Below are 19,610 nucleotides of genomic sequence, written 5' to 3' on the forward strand. Positions count from 1 at the left end.
CCCATTTTTTATACAATTAATTTGAGCATTTTTATATAAACATGAGAAATATTGGGAATTATATTTCAGTGTGAATAAATTTAGTGGCGAACATGGGTACTTCCTAGTGGATGAGGCAGATGTCTAGGAAAGATTTTTAAACACAGTACCATATCAATTGCCATCAATATTTTTCAAACAAAATACAGGAAGTTTAACCAAAAACACATCATTCAATTCTCAAAAATTAGACATCTCTTAAGAACTTTGACCTAGAATCTAAAAGTTAAAATGAATAAGTTCAATTACAATGAATCAAAGTAAAGAATGATTTTATTGATAATGATTTTAACATTAACTACATGCATATATCACAGATAAACAATCGTCATTATAAAACATGTAAAAATAAAAATAATAATACAATAATCTGTTCAAATTAATTGTTTTCCTGCAAAATGGATTTAAATAAAGTATAATCCATTCTGCAAATTACATGATTACCATCACTCATATATGGTTCAGTGATATTTCCCATTTACAATTTTAAAAGTCATTTAAGAGGGTATGAATGGGATACCCCACAAGACAAATGACGGTCAAATATTTGTCAAAATAACGACATATATTTTACTCCATTTGACCCTAATGGTAGCTACAAAATGAGATTTGACCAATGACGATAAAAAATTAAGGCTCATTTTACACTATAGGTAGCAAAAAATGGACTTTTGACGCTTGACGATAAAGGGCATTCCTACCCTCATTTAAGACCTCACATTAAAAGTAAAGCATATCATAAGACATCATTCTTTCCTAGGTACAGCCAACAAAACATTACATACAAATATAAAACCTAACCTGTCATTTATAAGAAAGTTAAAAGAGAATGAGAATATGTCCATTCCAAAAAATCCTACAAATAACAAAGAAAGACAATATTAAAACAAATATAACAAAAAAAATCTCTAAAAGGATAAATTGAACAAAGACTCTTAACATAAAAAAGAACACATATAGTTAAATTATTACTGAGGTTGGGTCTTGGTTAATCTATCAGATAATTAAAGGGCGTTATATTTCTGTATGGTCAATTTGTATTATCTACCCCCTTGTCTAAACATAGCTCTGTTAGATAAGAAATGTTTATTGAAATAATGCTTTATGGCTACATTTATCTTAAAATTTGTTATAAAATAATGTTGTGTGACCATAGCAATTTTGTCATGACTAAATCTGCATTTTTTTTCAATTGGAATAGGAAAACCTTAATGCAGTCTGGGATGCAAACCCAATTTGTAACAATGTTTCAGTCATTTATGTAACATTGAAAGAAGATTCAGGATAAGGTAAACTTCATGTAAAAATTCAGAAAATAAAATAGTAGGGGTCAAAAGTCCAATAAATCATTGATGAAGCAGACTTCAGTCATTATTTTAAACTCTATGGACAACTGAATTTTGTTCCTAGGGCTTTGCGTCCACAGCGTTATAGCTGAAGGAAACTAGAACTAATGGTAACATTTGGAGGACCTGTAAATGGTCGGAAAAAGACACAGCAATAGCTCTAAGACACCATTTACAAATTCTGTAATCACTGTCTGAACAGCTAAATGGATTTTTTAAATTCATTTTAGATGCAATGAATTTCATAGTACCATGAAAAAACAAGAGCATCATCTATAGGGAAAACAATAGTTCCTTCTTAACTTTATTCTCCACACACATGTTGCAGTATTAGTTATTAGGCTCAGTATACCCACTTTAATACTTTTTTTTAAATCATGGATGCTTACAGACCTATGTAATGTATTAAATATAACATATTATAGGCAGTACAAAACAAAACAAAATACAAATTTTGGCAGCTTATGCTGTATGTAAATGATATTGGCATTTGATATCTAAACTTGACTCAATGAGTGAAAAGCTCTGCAAGTCATTTCACAAAAAAATCTAACAAGTAAAAATATTTGTAGGTCATGAACATTTCAGTATAACTATAACTTAAGATCAATTTTAAATCAGATTTAAAAAAAAAAAAAGAGCCCTGTATTTAGCCATATTTACCAGTATGAATAATCTACAATGGTAAAGGTTAAATTCTGGTATCATTTACCTAGTTTTTAAATGTTTTCTGTAGTAAATGATAAATACAGTCTTCAAGAGTTCCATTATTCATTTAACTTTTTATCAAGCACATAGCATCTTCATAAGTGTACATGAATATATAATTAAGAGACAACTTTACATTTTTTAATATACAGATAATGAACAGCTGATGTATAAATTTACCTTGAGACAAAAAGTACTAGTTATTTTGTAGCTTCTCATTGAAATAAGGTTGTTCACTATTCTCTGAGGGTGACTTTTGTCTTATTTTAGGTTTACTTTAACAAAACAGATAAAAATCTAATTTAGTTTGACAATAAAAACATCCTGTCAGAATAAATTGCTTCAGATCAGGGCAACAGAATTGTATTAAGGTCAAACAACACAGCTATTATGGCTATAGTCTTTTTTCAGTAAAACAAATGTAGGCCTCTTCCTTTTTGTCCCTCAAGGCACAGCAAGACACTATTCACCCATATTGATGTAAATATGTTCCGTCATGATCTCTATTAAATGAATTTTACAAATACTCATTTTGGTGATGTCATGCATTTAATAATTTGGATCATCAATATTTGTTGTCTTTTTGCCAAGTACATCTTGCTCCCATTTAGAAAGTTGTTCTATAAATCCTCTGTACGGTCTTATTGTACTGCTACAACTTAATACCATAGTATATGCTTCCTAAAAATTAAAAACAATTAACATCAATTGGCGTGTAAAAAGGAAACATTTCTTTTCTTTCTTCATAATTAGACAAATATATAAATAGACATAAGAATGGTGAACACCTGTACCAAGAGGTATGCCCTTCTTATTTTTTCATTAACTGTCTACATAAGAGTCAATTAAACTACAAAACTAAATCTTGAGTTTTCAGTTAGGCATGTGCTAAATAGCCCAACAACTCAAGAGTATAATATTTGAAAATCTTCTGGTCTTAAAAATACTGTAAATTCAGAAATTATTGCGTGCATTTATTATTGTGAATTTTGTAAAATGGCCTAAAATGAAAGATTAATTATTGCGATTGCAAGAAAATATTCATACAATTATATGTATCAGATATAAGTGTGTTCTTATTATTGCGATACTCATTCAGATGCATTAATCACACTTATAAAAACCTCGCAATAATTTCTGAATTTACAGTACTTGACATTGTATAAAAGTGTTTATAATAAATTCATCATAGCAAATTTGAATTTGTGATATATTCTTCAATTGTTGGATTTTAATGATAAGACTGAATCTCATACTACTGGATGAAGAAATATAATAGTTTTCAAGGTTAAAAGGTACTAAAGGGAGGTTGTCATAAGATATTGTGTCGCATGCACCTTATACTACTTTTTTATAATTAAAGATCCACAACTCTGGAAAAAAAAAATCAGAAAATTTACAATATGTATTAAGTCTACTGAAGATGCTCGGACACATTGGACCGAGGGTAAAATGGATAACGGTTATTATACCATGATAATTATATTAATTACACATGAGAATAAACCTAGCTTTAGTTTCAATTCCTGAAAGAAAAAAATTAATAGGGTTATATCACTGTTTATCAACACTAAAACAACTTTCCAGAAATAGGGACTCACACAGTCGTTTTTTTTTTGTGCAAGTAATATTATTACATACCTCTAATGTTTTCTTGAAATGGCGCATTAAAAAAGCTACCACAACTGTAACACATCGGCTTATTCCTAAGTTGTCGAATACAAGGACAGCTTCATTCTTTTCTATGTGAGTATCTATAAAAATGATAAAATTATTAATGATTTAAAGGCAAATGCTTAATGTACAAAAAATGTAGATACAAATTCACAAGTTTACAGTTACAGTCAAACCTGCCTTAACGATCACCTCGTTAAAGAGGTCACCTGCCTCTAACGGTCACTTTCAGACACCTCCAAACATTTTCTCTATATAATTTAACTCGTTTCAGCTGTCACCTGTCATACACAGTCAGTGGTTATGTAACTTTTATACAAAATCGTCATTTCAACTTTTAACAACAGTCATTTTAATATTTTTAACTAACTTAATAATCATGAAGAAAAATATATTCCTTCAGTATCAAAGTCAAAATGAAAATCGGAACACGTTTGCAACAGAGCTCACGCAATGGGAGATGAATTCGTGAATTCCTCGTGTTCCACACCTGTCCATTTCCATTAAAAACCATATCGACTTAATTCTCAAAGAATATAAACATACTTCAAAAGTTTTCTTCAAATTTACAGCGCCAGAATCCGCCATTTTTTATTTCACTGCCGCAATTAAGATAACTATACAGATTGAAAACACTTAAACACTTTGCCCCGTTCCTGGCCTCAGGCGATGTCAGAATTGAAATACATATAATTCAAAACCTCAATTTAAAGGTCACCTCTCTTGAGCGCTCACTTTTGATACTTCCCAAGAGTGACTGCTTAATACAGGTTTGACTGTACTTCCAAACCTGACATTCTATATATGATTTAAAATAGAACTTCCAATATCTTTTATCAGTTCTGTTTAGATCTACAAGATTTTTTAAATCCAGATATGTCATTCTTAGGTACCAGTTTTCACTATGTAAAGGTGCTAAACTATGTCCAGACCAACACAATTCATAAAACATTTAATACAGCAAGAGAGGGTCTAAATTTCCATACTGTCTGTTGAATTCAGTTCGATTCTGAACACAACCATGTCCAGATTTTCATCTGTTGACCTCTACAGCTTGTTATTTTTTGTTTCATTGGGTTGCCGTCTCCTTGACATATATCCAACCTCTTTTTTTCTTCATAAACAAGGGAGATAATTCACAAAAGTCATCAACTAAATTGCCTGTAAAACTTATTGAGGCATGTCTGAAATAAGTATTTCATTATTTCTTAAAATACTTTTGAACATTCTCTAATTATATAAAAGGAACTCAGCATGTTTTATTGGCAATTACTCTTTAATTGAGAAATAGTAAGGGCTATTTCACAATTAAACGTATAAGGGGCATGGAAGGCACTTTTTTTATACCCCAACCACCACCTATAAAATAAAGTTTTCGATGTACTTATAACTCTTTCAAAATTCTAAGGAAAATGCAACCACACAATTAATTAATTTCAGTGCCTCCCATCCACTCACCACGATCAATTTTGGAACAGCCCTAAGTAAGCGTTCAGAAGTTTACAATTGGATAGAGGAAAACAATTGAAGATTGTTATATATCCTATCCTCCAAGCATTGTATATAAATGTTGAATACTAGATAACTTCTCCTTACCTATAAACTGACAGGCTGTTTGGAATTTACTATATAAATCAGCATCATTGTCATCTGATACTTGACAGTGTAATAAATGTGGACCAGGCTCTGAAAAACTGGAAATAAAAAAAAAATATATGAATATTGGTTCAAATAAAAACTAAGAAACATTGTTGACTTAAGTTGAGAAAATTCAATTAATATTATTGATGTTTTTTCTGTTTTATCACACAAAATACTAAAGAATAAATTAAGTACACAGCGAAAAATCTCGAATGAATATTTGCTGTAGAAGTCTAACATTATAACTTTGTATATTTATACTGTTGATACATTTTTCTTTGACGGCCTTTTTTACAACTTTAAGGACTGAACCTTCACAAAAAATGTTGTATTTTCAATGATTGCCCATTAAATATTATGTTTTTAAAAAATTATGACCAAATGGTTAAGCATATTTTCGATATTTAAAACATTTTTTAATGATGAAAATTCATCATGTACATTATAATATATATAGATAAGTTGAATTTTTTGTCTCATAGGAGTTCAACTTATGAATTGCTATTATCAAGTTGGATTAATTTATTTTCAAAATAACAATAAATCTATTTAACTGATTACTGATGACCATTGTAAATCAAGCATTTTCATTAAGTGAATGTTCTTACAATGTTTCAGCCTCTACACAACAGTTGACATGGCCTTTGATTTTAAGATCTTTCTGGATGTATTCAGCATTGCCTTGTTTCCAGTTCCCAAAGTACAACAGACCTGGTATAACTTCTATTGGATATGGTTTTATTTCATCCATTTCCTATATATAAAAAAACAGTGTTTTCAGAGTTAAAAGATGACATAAGCCATTTTTAGCAATTAATTTACTGAGTGTTTTTACATAATATAAAAGTGGAAATACCCATCCTTTCTTTTTTCATAAATTTTGTTCAGAACTGTAATAAGGACTGGTGTTTAAAGAATGTACAGTACACAGATCAGAAACACCTCAATCGAAAAGATGGCTTCAGAAAAATAGGGCATATATACATTTGTAATTTCTTTTCATGTATAAATGTTGTTCATTCATTTTATATGTTTGAAAGAAACTAAAAAAGATGTTAATTATGATAAATATTAGAAGATGTGGTATGAGTGCCAACGAGACAACTCTCCATCCAAGTCACAATTTGTTAAAATAAACCATTATAGGTCAAAGTAAAGCCTTTAACATGGAGCCTTGGCTCACAACGAACAGCAAGCTATAAAGGGACCCAAAAAATGACTAGTGTAAAACCATTCAAACGGAAAAACCAACAGTATAATCTATCTAAAAAAAATGAGAAACGAGAAGCACTTATGAACCACATCAACAAACGACAACCACTAAACATAAGGTTCCTGACAATGTCCATAATGGTGTAATATTGTTAAACCTATTCTTTCTGTATTAAGTGATTAAATCATAAGTGTACAGATACAAAAAAAAACCAAGTAAGACGAATCATCAATTGTTAATTATGGTTAGAAGAATTGCTGTTTTTTTTCAGTAGATGTAGAATTTTTCTAGGGTATCTCCTTCTCAAGGACAGTATGAGCCTTTGCTGATTATAGCTCTCTTTTGAAAATATTTGAAGAGCAGGATTATTTCCATTAACTCATAACTTTATACAGCATTGAATGTATTAGAGAATGATCTGTTGTCAAAGTTTGAACTGGATATTTGTGATAATCTTTCATAGCGTAGAATATGGTGCAGTCTACAAGCACTGATTGGTAAATGAAATAATAAAGTTGCATGCAATTAAAAAAAACAAGTGAAACTGTGAGCTACTGCTCACTGATGATACCCCCGCCCAAATACTTGACAGTAATCTTTTTTAAAGCGGGATTATAAAAATTTCTGGGTAAAAAAAATGACTCAAAACTAATGCAATCTGCAGCTTTTTCTATGCTGTGTGTTTAAATTTTCATTCATTAAAGAAAGTTCCTTACCTTAGGCATAAACATTATCTTTTGTGTTCTTAAAAATGGATATAGTTTTGAAAATTCCTCATATCCACCTAAAAAAGAAACATGCATATAGTCAAAGAACTGTTACATTACCCCAAAAAAAGGCTTTTGTAAGTAAAACTCATTTTTAACACTTTTGAGAAAGAAACTTTCACTTGGTTTGGTTTTAAATTCATAGTCAAATCCATTCATCTTCTCATAAATATTAGCTTTTATTTTGCATGAAAACAAGTTAACAGTTTAATCAAATTTATTGTAATTGTTATCAGTATATATAATAAGCATTCTAAAGTGTACAAACTATTTCTATGCGAATGTAGGACAGAAAGTCACAGGACAAAAAGTCACAGACAAAAAGTCACGGACAAAAAGTCACAGGACAAAAAGTCACAATTCAGTTTTGAGATTATTTTTCTTTAAACAAGAAAACACTAATTTAAAAAATAAAAGTTTTGTTTTTTCTTGAACTATTATATACGAAGCAACTTTGTAATTAACATTTATTCAATAAATATCAATAATGATCAAATAATTGTTATGAAAACAAAATGTCAAGGTGGCTTTGTACTTAAATGGCTTCATTGTGCCAAGAAATGGTGTCATCCTGGTTTGCCCACTTTTAATTACATGCATATGTAAACAAAGGGGGAATTGTTGTTTTAACAATTATAGTTTATTTCTGAATTATAGTCATATTTTTTACCTTTTATTTTACCTGTAAAATTTTATAAAAGATACTATATTCTGCTATTAAATCAAGGAAAATGTGCAAAAATATTCTATATTTGATATAGTTTTTAGCAGGAAAATGTATTTAATTTGACAAAAAGAAGGGGAAAAAAATAGGGAAAAATGTGTACAAAAATGTTTATTATTTTTACAATTTATCAACAAATAGTTTTAATTATTGGTACATTTAAAAAAAAAAAAAAAAGTAAAATAACGAGACTAAAGATTAGAATAAATGTCATTTGAATTTCTTTTTATTTATTCAACTTAGTTTTTTCAAATTTTTAATAAATACGCTGTTCTGAAATTTAACATAAAAAAATATCCAATTGATTCTAACAAATAGCTAATTAACAAACTTAAGAAGAGACTCCAACATGCCCACCCCAACATCTACGAGATCATTGAGTTACTGAAGAAGACCCAGGAACTAACAGAATGTAATATTATCCAGTATGCAGCAGGAGGAGCCCGCACACCAAAAAGACGAAGATACAGAGTAATAGACACCAGACTCCTACTACTGAAAGACAGATACCAACAAGGACTCATCAACGTTGTAGACTACTCTGACGCAGCATCCCATCTTCTCCATTTGAACTGAACAACTAAGTGAAATATTGTAATTTGTGACTTTTTAAATATAATGTTTTGTGACTTTTGATGTATATATAAAAGATTGTATTTCCCATCACTATACATATAGAGCCCCAAATTACTTATTTTACCATAGTGCTTTATTTATTTCCTTATGCAATGTATTTATAAACTTGATTCATATATTATATATATTATGTTTGCAATAAAAGAGAACTTGCATTGGTGTATTTATATCATGAAAATCATTCAGAAACTAATGAATTATAAAGACACTTTTATAACTGAATCTCATTGTTTTGTCATTAGTTGTACATGTTTGTTAAATGAATCGATTGAATTGATATTAAATTATTGAGAAAAAAATATTTGATTTATTTATTATTTTTCTATACAAATGAAAATGGAATTACAAAATAAAAAAAATACTTGAATATAAAGAAACACTAATAAACTATATACCTAAGTTGGAACAGACTATACAATTGTATGCTCATTAAACCTTTTGTCTTTTTTGTTTTCTTTACTGATAGATAATTGATATAATTAAAAGTGGGCAAACCAGGAGTAAACCCAAGAAATATATCCTTTGCATGATTAAAATTTAATAAATTTTCATTTATCAAGGCTTATGAACAATTTCCTAAACTTAAAAATGAATATATGTAATAAAAAGAAAATATTTCAAGATCTTTCTCTTATATATTCAAACAATTGTCAACAAATTATTTGTGACTTTTTGTCCTGTGACTTTTTGTCCTGTGACTTTTTGTCCTATCAAATTTGTGACTTTATGTCCTGTGACTTTTTGTCCTGTGACTTTCTGTCCGTTTACCTTTCTATGCTTGGTAACATTGGCTAGAGGTATAGGGGGAGTGTTGAGATCTCAAATAACGTGTTTAACCCCGCCGCATTTTTGCGCCTGTCCCAAGTCAGGAGCCTCTGGCCTTTGTTAGTCTAGTATGTTTTTTTAATTTTAGTTCATTTATTTGTTTTGGAGTTTAGTGTGACGTCCATTTTCATTGAACTAGTACACTTTTTTGTTTAGGGGCCAGCTGAAGCCCACCTCCAGGTGCAGGATTTTCTCGCTGTGTTGAAGACACATTGGTGGCCTTTGGCTGTTTTCTGCTCTTTGGTCGGGTTGTTGTCTCTTTGACACATTCCACATTTCCATTCTCAATTTTATTAGTTACTAACTTGTGATCCTTATCTAATAAACATATGTCTTTTTTTTAAATTGTAAAGGTCTCCACAGAAACCTGTGTCCAGCCTGTCATTGCTGCTGTCAGTGTAAAAGTGTAATGCTGGTTACCAAAAACTTAGTCCATTTATCAGTAAACTACATTAATAAGATTAAAAATAATCACACTTTTTTCCATGAAGGTTTTGTCAATGTTAGTGATGTCTAAAATATGTAATCCCAGACAGCAACTAAATGTTAACCGCATAAAAAATTAGTTCACTTATCAGTGAAATACAATAAGGGAAAATAATTTTTCAAAATTTTAATTCTGACATAACTCTTAATCATAAAAAGAAAATTCAGCCAAAGTTTCATATAATTCTCCAATGGTTTGACAAAATTATGATGTCTAAACAACTTTTAACCTCAAGCTGTATCTAAATGTTTACTAACAAAACAATTGAAGACCTTTTATCAACAAAATATGGAAAAATGCAGAAACAAAATTTGGAAATTTTGTTGTGGCTATTGTATTTTGATCATAAATAAGCAATGTCAAAGTTTGATAAAACTGCTTGAAGGTTTGACAAAGTTATGGATGTCTGAAAAACTTAAACTTAGTTGGAATCTTAATGTTAATTACAAAAAAATAAAGTTCTAAAGGACTTTCATCAATAAAATATGGAAAAAGGAAAAGGAAAAAAAATACCAAATGTTGCTGTGGATACTGTATTTTGATCATAAAAAAAGCTCTGTAAATGTTTCATAAAATTCCATGCAGTTTTACAAAATATTGATGTTTAAAAAACTTTAATCTAAGACTGAATCTAAATGTTACAGATGCCGACAGAATGTAGGATCACTATGTCTCACTTCTACAACAAAATATCGCAGACTAGTCATTAAAGAGATTTATAAATAAAATATGCAACAGCAGTGTGCAAGTAAATAAAGCAGACCTTTCATTAAGAGGGCTTTTCTTGTACTTTTACCCATCTATACTACTGATTAGAGATAAGTGTACATGTACATATACCTCCTGTTTTAAAATAAAACTGTACAAGGTATTCATAGAACATCCTTAAAATTGGAAACCTGTTCACAAAAATGATAATTATATTCCTGTAAAGGGAGATAATTTGTATACGTCACTTTAATAAATGTAATTACCTTTTAAGATTTTCACTTTATTTCTGCTGCCATTATCCCACATTCTCATACCACAAAGTAAAGCAGGAGCTAAAACATAGGTTTAAAAAGAAAAAGAAATATGTATGTATGTGAGACAAGGATATGCTTTCCTCAAATGAAAATATTCCTAATATATTTTAACATAGATTTTCCCATCACTCATAAAATTTTTTGTTTTGGAATTTATTTAAAAATAAATATTTTAATTAAGCACCCAAATCACTAGCACATCAATAATGAAATAAAAAAGGACAAATGCCACTATTATTCAGTCAATTGGATTTCATATTTCAAATATTTCAGTAAATGTCCTGCAAGTCTAAAAATGCCATGACTTCGAAAAGCAAATAATTTCAGATTTCCATTCACAATTAACACATTGAGTACTTACGAAAATCTTCTTCTCTAAGGGTTGATGTTTTACTATCATACACAACAACATTCTGTTTACATTCTAATTCTCCATCGTATGGCACCATAAAATGACCTGTTTTATCCTGCAAATATCATATTTGAAAATTGACTCATGGAAGTTTAATGAAAAATCTATAGTTTCATTAATTTTATTATGAGATTTAGTAATGAATAAAGAAACAATTTGGCAATACATGTAAGTTCTGAGATAATCATAACAAAACATTACAGCTCAGCTTTTTCTTTTGATCTTTAGTGAGGTCACAAACATTAATCCTTGGTTTTTATTTACATTAAAATTGTGCTTTCTTAGTCATAATATGGATCACTGTTAATTTTCATTTTTTTCATAGCTGTTACAACATGGATCAATGGTTACTTGCATTGACATTTGATGATTAACCTTTTGTACTTTCTTAGCAGTCAATGGAGTCGAGTCATGGATCAATGTTTATGATTTACTTAGTTTTGTACTTTCCAAGCAGTCAATGGAGTCGACTCATGGATCAATGTTTATGATTTACTTAGTTTTGTACTTTCTTACCAGTCAATGGAGTCAAGGCATGGATCAATGTTTATGATTTACTTAGTTTTGTACTTTCATAGCAGTCAATTGAGTCAAGGCATGAATCAATGTTTATGATTTACTTAGTTTTGTACTTTCTTACCAGTTAATTGAGTCAAGGCATGGATCAATGTTTATGATTTACTTAGTTTTGTATTTTCGTAGCAGTCAATTGAGTCAAGGCATGGATCAATGTTTATGATTTACTTAGTTTTGTACTTTCTTACCAGTTAATTGAGTCAAGGCATGGATCAATGTTTATGATTTACTTAGTTTTGTACTTTCTTAGCAGTCAATAGAGTCAAGGCATGGATCAATGTTTATGATTTACTTAGTTTTGTACTTTCGTAGCTATAGCAGTCAATTGAGTCAAGGCATGGATCAATGTTTATGATTTACTTAGTTTTGTACTTTCTTACCAGTTAATTGAGTCAAGGCATGGATCAATGTTTATGATTTACTTAGTTTTGTACTTTCGTAGCAGTCAATTGAGTCAAGGCATGAATCAATGTTTATGATTTACTTAGTTTAGTACTTTTGTAGCAGTCAATTGAGTCAAGGCATGGATCAATGTTTATCATTTACTTAGTTTTGTACTTTCTAAGCAGTCAATGGAGTCGAGTCATGGATCAATGTTTATGATTTACTTAGTTTTGTACTTTCTAAGCAGTCAATGGAGTCGAGTCATGGATCAATGTTTATGATTTACTTAGTTTTGTACTTTCTTACCAGTCAATGGAGTCAAGGCATGGATCAATGTTTATGATTTACTTAGTTTTGTACTTTCTTAGCAGTCAATTGAGTCAAGGCATGGATCAATGTTTATGATTTACTTAGTTTTGTACTTTCTTAGCAGTCAATTGAGTCAAGGCATGGATCAATGTTTATGATTTACTTAGTTTTGTACTTTCTTAGTAGTCAATTGAGTCAAGGCATGGATCAATGTTTATGATTTACTTAGTTTTGTACTTTTCGTAGCAGTCAATTGAGTCAAGGCATGGATCAATGTTTATGATTTATCCTAGTTTTGTACTTTTCGTAGCAGTCAATTGAGCCAAGGCATGAATCAATGTTTATGATTTACTTAGTTTTGTACTTTTATATCTGTCAAAACAATAGATCAATGTGTATGCTTTACAAATGTACATTTTAATTGTAATTTCTTACTTTTTTTTAGCTGTCACAAGATGGATCTACATGTATAACAATGTTTTGTTGTTTATGACTTACCTTTTGTGCCTTTTTCGCCGTCACAACATGACTCTCATTGTATTCATTCTTGTCTCTTGCATCTATTGAAATAAAAAAAAAAAAAAATTTTTATATTGTGTGCATACATATATTCAATGTTACAATCAAATCAATTAAGGCCAAAATGTCTTTCCATTCAGGGTTTGATTTATAAATAATTGATAAAGGATCCAGAAATTCATATACATACATGTATGACACAGGGTTCAGAATTCCGTAACATATGATGTAGGGGAAATTATTCATTCTTGAATGAAACAGAAGCTAATTACAAGTTTTGTTCTATAAAAATAGCCTTTGTAAAATTTCACCCAATCAATTATAATTATGGATATGTCCTTCAATGATGAAATGACATTGGCTGTCTTGATTGGTTTTGAAAAAATCTAGTATAGTGTATGAAGAAAAGGACTACTGTTTAAACTACACCAGTAGGAGATCAAAGGAGGCATGTTCAAAGTTTTGATTTTTCTACCCTATATACCACATTGCCTCACATTCTCATTAAGAAAAAATTCACACACCTAATTAAATGGGCATTTAAAAAGTCAGAATGTGAATATATATGTTCTAACTCTTTTAGGTCATTTTTTAGTAGCAATAAACAAAAAAACTATGTCAATTGGACATGCTTTGATACTATATATGCCCTTGAATTTTTACTAGATAACATTTTTGTTCGCTTTGGAGATTCCGTATATCGTCAGGTTATCGGAATTCCAATGGGGACTAACTGTGCACCACTTATTGCGGACCTTTTTTTGTATTGCTATGAGTTACAATTTATGACAAAAATCAGCAAAGACCCATCGAAACAACATCTGATACACAAATTTAATAATACTTTTAGATATTTGGATGATATTTTGGCTCTCAATAATGACGACTTCAGTATGTATACTAAAGAAATTTATCCTGTTGAACTTACTTTAAATAAAGCTAATACTAACAATGACCACTGCCCTTTCCTCGATCTTGATATCTATATCATTAATGGAAAGCTTAATACTAAAATATATGATAAAAGAGATGATTTTTCATTTCCTATCGTTAATTATCCATTTTTAGATGGTGACGTTCCCTTGTCACCATCTTACGGTGTTTATATATCTCAACTTGTACGATTCGCTCGTGTATGTAACAATATTTTAGATTTTAACGAGAGAAATTTATGTATTACTGAAAAATTATTACACCAGGGTTTTCGATATCACAAACTAGTCAAAACATTTACTAAATTTTATCATCGGTATAAGGACATCATTCGTAAATATAGCTCAACATGCAGACTTCTTATACGTTCAGGTATTTCACATCCAATTTTTTATGGAAATATTCTTTATAAAGCACAAAAATGTCAGTATTCACCTCTGAAGCTAACAAAACCTTTAAATAGACTTATTAAGAAGGGATATAGTTACGATACTGTTGTCAGGTCATTAAAGATTGCATATTTTGGCGTTAATATTGATTCACTTATAGGGTCTTTGCATCGGCACTAAACACATTTTTTTTAAAAACCAGTTGTTGGCATGACACGGGTTATGTTCTTCTCATATATGTTATGATGGTATGATACTAAACCCCTAACGGGAAGGATTGTGCCTGATATTCATATGATGAAGACATAATCTTTCAATCAGTTTAATTGAAGTCTGGAGCTGGCATGTCAGTTAACTGCTAGTAGTCTGTTGTTATTTATGTATTATTGTCATTTTGTTTATTTTCTTTGGTTACATCTTCTGACATCAGACTCGGACTTCTCTTGAACTGAATTTTAATGTGCGTATTGTTATGCGTTTACTTTTCTACATTGGCTAGAGGTATAGGGGGAGGGTTGAGATCTCATAAACATGTTTAACCCCGCCGCATTTTTGCGCCTGTCCCAAGTCAGGAGCCTCTAGCCTTTGTTAGTCTTGTATTATTTTTAATTTTAGTTTCTTGTGTACAATTTGGAGTTTAGTATGGCGTTCATTATCACTGAACTAGTATATATATTTGTTTAGGGGCCAGCTGAAGGACGCCTCCGGGTGCGGGAATTTCTCGCTGCATTGAAGACCTGTTGGTGACCTTCTGCTGTTGTCTTTTCTATGGTCGGGTTGTTGTCTCTTTGACACATTCCCCATTTCCATTCTCAATTTTATATATATAAAAACAGACATGAGCCTTCATTGAAGTCAGATATATTATAAATTTGCAGAGGATACAACTTTCTAGAATCAGCCCAAAAAATTGTGGGAACAATACAAAAAAAAAAAGAATACAAATCACAAGGAAGTACACCACTAATTCATGGCCCCATTGCTTTCTATGTTAAATTCCTTAATTTCAAGCAGGCACAACTCTTTTGTTTTAAGTTCAAATAAAGTGACAATCATTGCATGTCAAAGCAACACTTTATGGTGCCTTGTACTAAAAAAAATCAACATACCTTTAATGGCATATAAGAAAGAACTGGTTCCCGGAACCTCGGATGTACCAAAACAGGTACTCCAGATCTGACAAACAGGCAAAATGTACCCTCTTTTTAAAATATCATGCAATTTTTTTATTATTTAAACTTATAAATCAAAAAGTGTTCTACAATGATCACCAGTCATTCAGCTTTCATTTGATACAAAAATTGCCGAAATATTCTACATATTTTGAAAGTTACACCCATGCGTATACTTAGGAACTATTTTGTGTTAAATATGTACTACTTTCTGGTATGTGCTTTCTAGCCGGGCCCGACTTAGTGGTGTTACACTGATGTTGTGTTTTTTGTACTTTTGTTTGTCTGTTTGTCTTTTTTGTTTTTAGCCATGGCGTTGTCAGTTTATTTTTCTACTTATGAGTTTGAATGTCCCTCTCACAGGTATCTTTCGCCTCTCTTATATATCATTGTAAAAACCAAACGTTATTGCAATGGTAAGAGCACATGTCTTTTAAGTCTAACCACTTCACCCTATGATTCTGAAGTAGTGTGGGCCAGCCTGGCAGGTTGTGCTGTGTGTACTCCTCAAAGATCAATACTGTTTAAGTGAAATTTTCATGGTAGTCTTAAATACTATTGAAATTCTAGTATTTTTCAAAACAAGGATGAATTGAGGGAAACTAATTAAAGTTTGTTCCTTTTTTTAAATTACAAAATATCAAATTAAAACATAATGAAATCTTTGAGCATATCAACACTGACAAAACTCAATACATTTGTTGTACATTTTTCAAAATAACTCTTTTGCTTTTTTTCTCTTTTCATGTATACATGGTTTTATCTTCATTGCATTTACACTACTGTTAACACATGGTTAAGTGTAAATAATATTTTATTGTAAAAAAAAATATATAATCCACATACAATATAAATTTATGTATATTTTTTTAATTTTAGTTCATTTATATGTTTCGGAGTTTAGTTTGACATCCATTTTCACTGAAGCCCGTCTCCGGGTACGGGATTTTTTATTGCTGTGTTGAAGACCCATTGGTGGCCTTGGGATGTTTTCTGCTCTTTTGTCGGGTTGTTGTCTCTTTGACACATTCCCCATTTCCATTCTCAATTTTAATCAAAATAATTAAATTAATTTTTTACCATTGGATTCAGAAATAAGCATATTTGTTAATATCAATTCAATCCCCCCCCCCCCCCCCAAAAAAAAATGACAACTTTGTTCAAAGACAAGTAAAAGTGAAATTAGTACAACAGTACAGGTACAAATGATAAAACAAGAAAACATGTATAATTTTTGACATATATTGGCTTGTCAAATGAAAGTGCCAATGAGAACTATCAACTGAAAACCAAATAAGAAACATTTTTTTCATTCATAGAAAACCCTGTGACACCTTAGTCAGGTGGTGTTAAAAGGGTGATCGATGTAAAACCCTGACTATTGAAAAAATAAATAAAATATAAAAAAAAACTGTCATTTATATTATATCAAGGATTTTTAAAGCAGGAAGGATTGGAATATTGTGTATCATCAGATGTACATAATATTATAAGTACTGGTATGTAATTTGACCAACCCATTTGATAAGGAAAATATCTCATTTCTTGTCAATATATAAATAATATCACATTTACTATTATAGTTGAAAAGATAAATATCTTTCATAGCTGAAATTGAGAAATGGGAAGTTGCTGGTGTGCAAAAAATGTCACATAGTTCACTATTGAAGGAGAGACTTTCTTGCATTTGATCAGATTAATCAAACAAAAAGTTCAGACAAATAATTTTATGCGCTATTACAGTTTGATATCAAATATCCCTCTGGAGGTAAAACAGTGTATTAGGGAAAACACTGATACTAATTTAGATAATTTTACTCCACATGATAATACTGGAGCAAATTACCAGCAGCAAAAATATCAAATTCATATATAATAATCTTATGGTAAAACGTGCACATCCTCCAGTTGTAAAATTTTCCAACTGGCAGGATGAGCTGCATACTAACATTGAACACTGGCAAAATAAAATTGAGAATGGAAAAGGGGAATGTGTCATAGAGACAACAACCAGACCAAAGAGCAGAAAACATTTTTATTTAAAATAAAAATCAAAGACACAAAGTTATGTTCTTTTTGTAGATGTGAAGATGAAACTATTGGACATTTTATGATTGTCAAGTGACATCAAGATTTTTAGCTTTGTTCTGTGTTTGCCTGAAAAATTTCTTTGTAAACAATGAGTTCAACAAAAAAAACTTTTTTCTAGGTTTAGTAGTTATAGAAAGCTTATTTTTAAATTTTTTTGTTATTTTTGCCAAAAATACAAATCCAAGCTAGAAGAAAAGCTTTCTAATGTACTTGAATTGAAAAATAGACTGAAAAACTTTTATATTAAATTTAGAATTATATACAGCAAGAAAATACAACAGAGTTTTTGCACTTGAAAAACTTTAGGCCCCTATGCTAACTATTTATCCTGAATGGTAGCCTAACACAACTATATTGTATTAACATATATCTATTTATTTATGAAAACAAAGCAAACATTACATGCAATATATATATACACAGCACAATAAAGTCTGTGCAGTATATAGTGGTTTTAATATAAGCCACAATTTTATTTCAGAGTTAATATATTTTATTTTTTCTTTTACTTTTCAATTGAAAAAAAACCATCAAGATACAGAAAGCTTATGTCAAACTTTTCTATAGATAATTATTAAAGATACAGGAACTTTAAGAAAAACATTTTATTTTTTATTATTTTGGCTTTCCATAGATTTAAAAATTGCATTGTCTCCTTTTGACTTGAAGTAATATAGCAGACGAAATATTTACAGAAGGGATGCACACGGAAGTAAAGAGGCAGAGTTACCAGACGGACGGAATTACTGGACACGACTGTATCTATATGGTAAATATTAAACAAAATATATATATTTCTCAAAATTCATGAAAAAACAAGGAAATATCTAAAAAATTACGCTTGTTTTGGAGCATTTAATGTTCATAGTTACATGTATGATGTTTCTGATCTAACTGATTGTTGTATCAATTGTCTTTGGGGGATTCTTAATGAAATAAATAAATATTAGACTAAGTTTATCTTATAATTCATGTAATTTGGTTTGAATCTTTGACATGTCAACCCTTCCGACTACATAAGTACTGTAATGAAAGTACACTTATGTTTAAAAAAATAACAGCCTTAATGCATGTTTCTATTTTTTATTTATTCTAAATAATTATTATTAAGATTTATTGGCGCTAAATTAGTCTTCTTGTCGCTAATATGTGAGATCCACAAATTTTAACATACTCTATTCAAATTATAACCATTATTCAAACAATTCAAAAAAAATAAAAAATAGGGCGATTGGACCCAGGGCGAACAGTTACTTTGGCTAATAGACCCAGATTCGTGGCCGCAGGGGGACAGACCTGGATTTTAGTTTTTACACAACCTTACCTATAAGTAGCAGAAAGTTTGGGTCACTTAAATTGGAATATACAGTAGATTGCTGCAATAAGTTGTATAAATCAGTAGGCTCCAACAACTCTAGATTTTCGGTACACTGATTTGCGAACTCATGCTTATCACTGTATTCTTCCCTTCCATCTCCCATTTTGACCGTCTACTGTATTTTGGCTTTATTCACATGTCAAGACATAGCACGCCGAAAATATACAAATGTTATTGCGCATAAAATATAATTCTACATAACAATCTCGTTTTTGTTCATTAATATTGAACACCAATACCAGAAAAAAACAAGTATCTATTTTTCATCTACATTTTGATCTCAAAATTATTTACAAACATATCATCAATCCATCAAAACTATTTTTCAGACATCAGTTTGGTCGTCAAGTGCGGATAAATCT

General features: G+C 30.2%; 1 protein-coding gene across 1 annotated transcript; it reads right to left on the minus strand.

The window, feature by feature from the left end:
- Window positions 1–294: 294 nt before the first annotated feature.
- LOC127712699 (serine/threonine/tyrosine-interacting-like protein 1) lies at window positions 295–19,429 on the minus strand. Its single transcript, XM_052219301.1, has 9 exons — window positions 19,195–19,429; window positions 13,265–13,326; window positions 11,447–11,552; window positions 11,035–11,103; window positions 7,338–7,405; window positions 6,017–6,162; window positions 5,364–5,461; window positions 3,735–3,847; window positions 295–2,774 (listed from the first exon to the last, which is right to left on the minus strand). The coding sequence occupies exons 1-9, from the start codon at window positions 19,349–19,351 to the stop codon at window positions 2,643–2,645; spliced, it is 951 nt and encodes a 316-aa protein (XP_052075261.1). The 5' UTR covers window positions 19,352–19,429; the 3' UTR covers window positions 295–2,642.
- Between the last annotated feature and the right edge of the window lie 181 nt (window positions 19,430–19,610).

This window comes from Mytilus californianus, unplaced genomic scaffold (genome assembly GCF_021869535.1).
Source record: "Mytilus californianus isolate M0D057914Y unplaced genomic scaffold, xbMytCali1.0.p SCAF_8, whole genome shotgun sequence".
In the NCBI taxonomy this organism is placed as follows: domain Eukaryota; kingdom Metazoa; phylum Mollusca; class Bivalvia; order Mytilida; family Mytilidae; genus Mytilus; species Mytilus californianus.

What these genes read in the sequence shown, in the direction of transcription:
- LOC127712699 (XM_052219301.1), bottom strand. Translation starts at nt 19,351, where the DNA reads ATGGGAGATGGAAGGGAAGAATACAGTGATAAGCATGAGTTCGCAAAT. An exon ending in CCTTAGAGAAGAAGATTTTC is followed by an intron (nt 11,104 to 11,446) that starts GTAAGTACTCAA and finishes CCTATGTTTTAG; the next exon opens with CTCCTGCTTTACTTTGTGGT. An exon ending in TAAAGTGAAAATCTTAAAAG is followed by an intron (nt 7,406 to 11,034) that starts GTAATTACATTT and finishes TTTCTTTTTTAG; the next exon opens with GTGGATATGAGGAATTTTCA.